Source organism: Prinia subflava, chromosome 1 (assembly GCF_021018805.1).
Source record: "Prinia subflava isolate CZ2003 ecotype Zambia chromosome 1, Cam_Psub_1.2, whole genome shotgun sequence".
NCBI classification, from domain to species: Eukaryota; Metazoa; Chordata; class Aves; order Passeriformes; family Cisticolidae; genus Prinia; species Prinia subflava.
Genome location: NC_086247.1, coordinates 85,150,844 through 85,159,202, shown reverse-complemented (window position 1 = coordinate 85,159,202; position 8,359 = coordinate 85,150,844). Strand labels below are relative to the sequence as shown.

Below are 8,359 nucleotides of genomic sequence, written 5' to 3'. Positions count from 1 at the left end.
CTGTGTAAGCATACTGGTTCAGTTTATCCCCTGAGCAGATCAAACCATTTAAGATTAAGGTCTTTAGTATGGATAATTACAAGCAATCCTTTATCAGGACAATCTGCCTTTGCTGCTGCCTAATGACATTTACAAGCACCTGCAGTTTCCTTGGTTCTTGGGCTACTTTCAGAGGCTCATATTTGTTGTGAATCTCACTGTCTTAAATTTCTTTCTGGTGTGTACTGGTTTGAAAGCAAAACCACTGAGACTCCAAGTCAGAAATACAATTTAATAGAGAGGGAAGAAACAAACAACAAAAAAAGGTAAAAAAAATTAAAATAAGATAAATGCAATAGTACAAAGGACCACTGACAGAGTCAGAATGTAAACCTGGCACCGTGTTGGTCAGGGTGTTGGAAGCTGTCCGAAATAAGTCCTCCCAGAGTGACAGTTGTGGCTCTGTTGAAGTAGAGATGATCCTCAAGAAAGGGTCCAGTCGTCCTCTGGGAATCCAGTCAAAACAGGCTCCCTGGGTGTTTGGGATTGCTGGTTTTATCCTGGTGGAAAGGCTTTGGCTCCTCCCACTGGGTGGAGCATCTCACAGTGGAATGAGGTGATGTTATCAGTCACGTGAGAGGCCTTAAACAGCCCATTCACAGGTGATGTTCCTCGGAGGAGGATGGGTGGAGGAAGAGATAAGAAGGCACTGCCATATCTGGTATTATCGGGTGTCCCATTAACAGAGGGCATCTGCCCTCTTTCCACCCCTAGAGTTACAAGAGATAAAGAACAACATCTCCCAACTGGTTTCAACAGATGAAAATAGAATACACATTTTTGGTTACATTTTTCAACCCAGGACACCTCCATATCAACTACTTACTAAGGCTGAAGGAAACAGTAAATTCTCAGAACATGTGCTGAAAGATGAGGTAGAAAGGGTTTGTCATACAGTGTAGTGATGGGGAAAGAAGTAAGTAGAAAGGTAAATCCAAATGCCCTTCCCAGATGAGAGAAAAGGGAGATGGGGAGATCTATGTACCGCCTAGATCTGGGAAGGTTTCAGGTGGGTGAACTCCATTGTCAGTGTGACAGAAATCGGGAGGTCCCTGTGGTGAGAGGGCTGTCACAGTTGAGCTGTTGCACCGCGTGTCATCTCCAGCTGCAACCACAGCTCTGGAGCATAAGGGGCCTGTACAGTGGCTATTCCTCTCCCAAGTGCCTGGACCATGCAAGCCCTTCCACAGGCAGTGCCCTGACTTCTTTGGCACGAAGAGAGAAAAATAATGTGGCAGTTGGGCAGAAATGGCATTTGCAAAAGATCCTTTTCTCTGTGTGTGTTGAAGGACTGGCATTGTGAGGGGAGCAACTCAAGGAGAATTGCTGCCTGGGCCCACAGGGAAATGGCCCCAGGTACAGCAGTGAAAGCAGGACTCTGTCACGGCTGAATGCAGGTGGTGGATGATCTGAGGATAAACAGAGTGTAAACTAGCAGATTCAAACTGTGTTCAGCTTAGTTCACCAGAACATCCAGTCTTGTTAGTAAAGCAGATTTGAACATAATGGGCAGCTGGGAGAACACAGAATTTCAGTTCACCTATTTCCTCAAATATGATTTCATAAATTACTAGCTGAAAGCAGAGAAAAAACGAGTAACCCAGACACAGGCTGCTCACAGCTTTTTACTTTTACACACACGAAAGTGTTGAGAACAACTGCAGCACTAGTTTTCCTGACCACTCCCATAAAATATTTTAATTTCTCTGATTACTTCTGATGGTTCAGGCTGGAAACTACCTGTTTCTGGCCACTGCATAGAGAAGAAAAGAAAAACAAAAAAAGGAAAAGGCAATGTTGGGAAGAGGTAGCACTGCTCTGCTGGTGGTGTGTCCCTGAGGATAGATTTCCCTTTTAACTGCCCCTGTCATTTTTTGTCCCCTTTGGTGTAGCACCATTTTTTCCCTGTGGTCATCTACTACTGGCAGTATTTCCCTCATACCCCGGTAATGCTCTGCAGGGTATCACTGCTGCACAGTGAGATTTTGTCACCTCTGATGAACAATCACAGTCCCTGCAGCCAGGCTGCACTGTTGGTGCTGCATGGATTTGTTCCTTATGGAACTGAACACCAGGGGAAAAGTTTTCCAGAACTTCTTGTAAGGGACAAAAGTGCAGAACAATGAAATTTAAATATGCCTATTAAATTGCAAGGAGGAGTTTTCTGGTTCATGGTTGGATAGAAAAGATGTATCTACTATATTTTGTACTTCTACAGATTGTAGAAAATCTAGAAAAGGTCTAGTCAGTTATTGACGTAGTGGGTCCCTTGAGATCTGCTGGATCATCAGTCAGAAAGACTAATTCCGGTTCTTAAGAGGTATTATTTTCACCCACACATGGGATTCTCCTATCAGGAGCATCGATCCCTTACAAAACACAAGAATCACCAGTGCTAGCAGGGATTTAACTCTGGAGTTTTCAAGAAGGAACTCATTTGTCAGGTCCATTGGGGCACTATTAGGCTTTGATAGCCACAATCAGCCTCAGCTGGGATCTCCTCCACAGCCTGGCTCATGGGTCCTGGAGCCTAATTTCAGCTCAGCACAGTGCCATCAATACCTGCCCCTGCTCCCTTCCTCCATGGCTGTGTTACAACCGCATTTTTGAGCTGTTGGGGTCTCCAGTGATCCAGATACTGTTGTAGACATTGCTTCCTGAGTCTGTGAACACAGTGACTGATTATTTTTGCCTCCTTTATTTTATCTGCTTCTATGAGGTGAAATATCCTGCTATTTCAGGACTGTTTTGTTGCTTGGGCTCTTGTGCTTCTTGGGTATTGATTGTTATGTTTTCACCTGAGGACAAAAATCTTGTTGCTTCAGCTCCACAAAGTGGTAAGATTTAGGTAGTGGGGAATTGCCAAATTCAGAACAAATGTGAAAATACTGATATTTCCGTGATTTGGTATTGACCTTCCAAACAAGAAACACTGAATACGGCATGACTTTTGAAGCTGTGAAGTGTGAGGAGTAGCAGTATGCAGTTTTGTAGCGGGAGGTTTATTTAGTTAGAATATTGGCCAAACTGAGAACGATGACTTACATCACAAAGGAAAAGATACTTCGTCATAAGCAGAACAGATGGTAGAAAAATATCCCAGATACCTTGGCTCAAAGAACATTTCAGACTGATGAAGAAACTAAAACACAGACACGTATGTAATGATTTTCTTTGTTTGCTGGCAGTTTTCTTATGCTAGCAAAGGATAGTGTCTGTCAACTTAAGCAGTGTCTGCATATCTTTTGTATGTTCATGAATAATTGTATTATAAATCTGACACACCTGCCCTCGGGCCCTTCAATGGGTGGTGTTCTTGTAATTTCAAAGTTGAATACAATCTACATCTTGTAAATCCAAGCATAGTCTTGGTATAATTTCTGACCATATTTAGGACATTCTAGACACAGAGATGTGAAATGACTCCAAATACTCTGGTATGAGGAAGAAACAGCTTGTCTCTTGAAGAAGGCAAGAGTAATATTTTAGAAGATGGTTCTTGATTTGTTTATGGAAGGGGTTGTGCAAATCTATTTTGATGAACTCCATGAACATCCTTTCCAGTGCCGCATTTAGTTCACTCAGCTAATGAGAGAGGGGAATGTGTGGGATGCAGGTGCAACAGGAGTTGCAACCCATCATTCAAAATCCAGCAGTATTACTGGTTTATTAAAGAAATTAGTGTGGGGTTTTTGTTTCAAGCAGTTCTTATCAAGCATCTCTCTGAGCTCTATAGGCAACAATGCTTATTATCAGATCACATCTTAGTTCTGGCAGAAGTTAGTGTCTGTACCAAAGAGACAAGGAAACCATGCTAAAGGAAGTGACCTACTTAAGAGTTGTGGAGGAGGGGGAATCCCAGCATAAGTCAGAACTCCGGCTGCCTTTGTTTCACTCATAGGCAATACTTCCTCCAGGACAAAGATCACTTCCAATCTCTACAACCTAGAGTCTGTTTGGATCCTACCTTCCTCCTTCCTTTTTTCCAGGGGGCAGTATTAAGGAGCTGCACTTTCACTAGCTGCTCTTGTGTGCTGAGGAACAAATGGTCGGCCGACTCCTATTGCTAATTGGTATGCTAGAAGGGAAACCTAGCATGCTGCAAGGAGCACTTTCTGTAGCCTGTAGGGGCTGTGATGAGGAAGGGGTAGGAAAAAATGCCTGGAGGGCACTAGGATCCAGTGAAGAACACTCTCCCGGGTGCTACTTAGCTCTAATGTGTCCCTGCTTGTACTGGGTGATCCTGCCTTAGTTTCACTGTAGCTCCTTCTCGCTGTGTACATGGCTGAGCATGTTTCAGAGGCTTAGGGATTCTTACTCAATTTCCTTTGTGCCTCCACACTGAAAGATGGTCTTCATTTGTTATTGAACAGTGCTGAAAAATCTATCAGAGAAAAGTGACCTCGTTTGCTTAAAGCTGCTTTATCAGTCAGAGGCAAAGTGTTGAATGTTGCCTCTCCTTGGAAACTGGCCTCTGAGGAAGAGGAGCTGTATGTTGCCAGCTTAGTTCAGAGGTCACATATCAAATACTTGCAATAATGTCCTCTCTGAGTTTTTAATTCAGCATTATTAATTGGTATTATTTAGAAACTATTTTGGAAGGAGTAAAAATTCCTCAGCTGCTTGTACACTGTTAGTGGGGGTGTAGTAACAAAATTAAATTAATTGCTCTGAATTACATGGACTCAGTCGTCTCTGCATTTAAGAGTTTCAGCACAGATTGGCTGCTGTGTGATGAGGGCAGCAAATGGGCAGGAGTTGTGCTTGAGTTATATTTGATCTAAAGTCTCAAAGCACTTACTCTCTTAAAATGGGAAAACATAATGTCCTTGTGCATAACTGGATGAGTTCACCTGCTGTTCTCCAAGGAGAGACCACAAGGAGGTCTGCTGCTGCAACCCATGGCCTCTTCCTCCCTGTCTTGCACCTCACCAATTTTATGAAAAATCTCTGTAAGGCTGCTGCATTACTGATGCTTCTGCCCTTGAGGCTGATGTCTTGCCAGTTTGATGTGAAATTACTCTCCTGTCCTTTCTCTCCTTTGTTTTGCCATGAAAGGTATCAGATCTATGCCATAATACATCACTCTCTTTCATCCTTGTCCCCATTATTTTCCTGCATTTTTGATTTCTCATGAAAGGTTGCTTTTCAAAAATCAGGTCCATCCTTAATTTTTTTTCCTTTTTTTTTTTTTTTTTGAGCAGGGGGAGAGGGGTAGAGTTGTAGATGAAATGAGCAATCTAATAATTAGTATTAGCTTATCTGTCTCTTCCATGCTTAATGTTTCTGCAAATTTTTAGGTTGGGGAGAACGCTAACGCTTTTCCTTGGACGTCTTGTATACCATTTGCTTTTACATTTCACCTAGTTAACCTTGTATTGAGACTTATAGTTTTGATTTCAATTACAGCCATCTTAAGAAACAGGACCAGTCTTAATTAAGAGATAATAAGAAGATCCACAGACTCCCTAGGTAGTTTATTCCAGTAGTTCATCATCCTTATTTTTAAATACGTATTCTAATTTGACATGCCTGGCTGCTGCTTCCCGGCATTGTGTCCTATTATGTGGTTTTCCATGATATGCTAAAGGACTTGTAATACTTTGGCCCTTCTGCCTAGGAAGCTGAATCTGTGATCAAGTTCTGCAAGGGCTGTAGTGAAGGAGTTCATCTCTAGGTGAGTTCAATTGTTTTTTTGTTCTGTACCATCTACAATGTCACATGAACTATGAGCATTAGTCTAGAATTGGACTTGACAAGCACCAAAGGTAAAATGACCTTCATCTCCCCCGTCCTGCATTAAAGATCTAGGACTGCCCCCTGACTAAGTCTTGTTCCAAAATGCTTCATGTTTGTGTTTCACATCTCTTCTTGTTTCATAAAGTAAGGTCCAGACTTGCTTCAATAAAGAGCAAATTAAGCATTTAATGTATGTCCATTAAATGATCATCATTCATTCTGTGTACCAAATAAGATAAAGGTCTTCCTATTGAAAAATTGCATATTGTTTAAATAAACACTGCAGATATAGAAGACTTTAAAAACCAATGGGGGCTTGGGTCTTGATGTAGCAATACGGTTTAACCAGTGTTAACAGAATATAAATTGACTTTGTGATCTGTTCAGGGATCTGTTTCGTGAACTAACACAGTAGCTGCTGGCTCTAGCTCTGTGGACTGGCATAGAGAAGACACCCCCTACCCCATCTCTCTATCTGCTTAAAGAATAAGTTTTCTTTTTCTGGGAAGTATATGCTTATTATATTATACAGATAAACCACATCATTCTATTGTACTCAAGAGTTTATAGAAGATTTAGCATGTTGCTAACTCAAACCCGTAAGGCAATGCAATAAATTTTAAGTAGGTTTAAAGATGACAATTATGTTGATGGTTGCTTTGATTACAGTTTCCTTTTGCTTCCACTGAAATGGGGCATGATGTATCAAGGGGCAGAAATCCATTCTAGCTGCACTCCATTAGTTATTAGCACTTTTTTTGACAACTTAAATGAATAGTTATGAACAATATGAACACCTGGTGCTCCATGTACAGGTTAAACAATTACCCAAAACATCTGCTTGAAATATCTGTAAATCTGATGGAACAGGAGGTGTTGTCCCTCCTAAGAAGAGTTTGGCATAATTCTTCAGTCAAAAAACTTCCAGTAATTCTTCTTTCATAGACACTGCACACTGAGATTACATCAATATCAGGAAGTCAGAGTGACAAGGAATATTTCCAGGCACTGGGATGCCATCACCTACGCTACAGAGCTGTTCCAGTGTTCCTCAGAAACAAAACCTGAGTGCTGTGAAACAATCTTTGCACAACATTTTGGAGGTTTAAAGAATTTGCTGTTCTGGCAGCAGGCTGCAGCATGCCAGTTTAATCTCAGCATCCAGTGACATTTCCAGGCACATTTAACCTATTAATACAAATGCAGCCTAAGAGATTCAGAACCTAGTGACACTGAGCCCCCTGGAGCAAGTAGGAGAATGGGTCTTCAGTCAAGAGGTAATAAGGCACCTTTCCCTTCTCAAAACTGTTGTATTCTTGAGATTTTAATTTGGATTGCACACTGATTGAACTTATTTTTTCATTATTTTATAAAGCAGATGAGACTCTTACCCTGTAAAATCTTTTCCACCAAACAATGTAAAAATCTAATGCAACATCATAACTATAAAATATCACTTTTAGGCTTTTAAAGCCTGAATAGGCTTTTAAAATAGGCTTTTAAAGCCAGAAATAGGTTTTTCTTTTACTTGTGCTGCTATTCTACATAATTCTAGACATCTATATTTAATAAAAATTATAAAAATATTTGAAATGTATTATTGACTTAGACCAGTCAAATACTGGCATAAGTATTGGCACTTGTGGCAAAATAGAAGGGTTGATTTTGGTTTCTACACAAGTTTTTCAAGCAGTAGATCAATCTTCGGAACTGAACACTACCAACACGTTTCAAGTGTAGAATGCAGAAATTTTGTGCAACACATTCTCCTTGAATTGATATTTGTCTTGCATTTTGTTGTTGTTATCTTTGGACAATCATTCTATTTGGAAGGAAGATGCCTTTTTTTTTTTTTTTTAATCCTTTGGAAGACCAAATATTGTGACATTAACTTTTTGTTTTACTGGAGATATTCACTGAGAACTGGTAGGTGAAAAAAATATGCTCCAAAAAGTCTGTGCAAAAAGCAGAGCTCTAGAAAGTCTGTTCTCAGTAAACTTACTCTTCCTGGATTTCCATCAAACTATTAAGGAGATCCAGTCTTTGGCAGCCAATGAGGGCCTTGGCGAGTTTTCCAACTGTAGCACCTCTGGAGCCTTCCCTCATTTCCCACTTGTGCAGCATTTGGTAAACTTTTTCTTTTAGTCCATCTCGTTCATAGTCATGATCAATTTCATCGATCTCAGGATCTCCGAAGCCCAGTTTCCGAGCACAGTGCTTCCACTGCTTAGCCAGATTTTCTCTCACAAGATTCAAGTGCTTATCTGTCAGGCCAGTAGTATTGTCTGAAAAAAGAAAAGGAGTGTGAGAAAACTGCATCATTCAACAGTTCTTCTGTCTCATGTCGCTCTCTCTCTCCTGTTCTCCCCTAACAGGGGTAATATCTGGAGACAGAATCTTAGTGATGCAATCAGGAGTGGATTTCATGGAGGCAGCATAACCCAGTGATGGCAGGCAAGAAATGTCCAGAAGAAAATGTGTATTCATGGGTTAGTTTCTGGACTTGCTCTTTGATCTGAAGCTATCATAGATTGTCACTTAAACCTGTACAATTGAAAAAACCCTTTCTAGAGTTCTTAAG

General features: G+C 40.9%; 1 protein-coding gene across 2 annotated transcripts in view; it reads right to left on the bottom strand.

The window, feature by feature from the left end:
* Window positions 1-257: 257 nt before the first annotated feature.
* The window catches only part of RIPK1 (receptor interacting serine/threonine kinase 1), a 31,414-nt gene continuing 23,312 nt past the window's right edge, over window positions 258-8,359 (bottom strand). For both annotated transcript variants that reach the window (XM_063401451.1, XM_063401442.1), the window contains exon 12: window positions 258-8,063. In XM_063401451.1, the coding sequence (XP_063257521.1) occupies window positions 7,777-8,063 (287 nt within the window). In that variant the 3' untranslated portion in view covers window positions 258-7,776. The remainder of the gene's footprint in view (window positions 8,064-8,359) is intronic.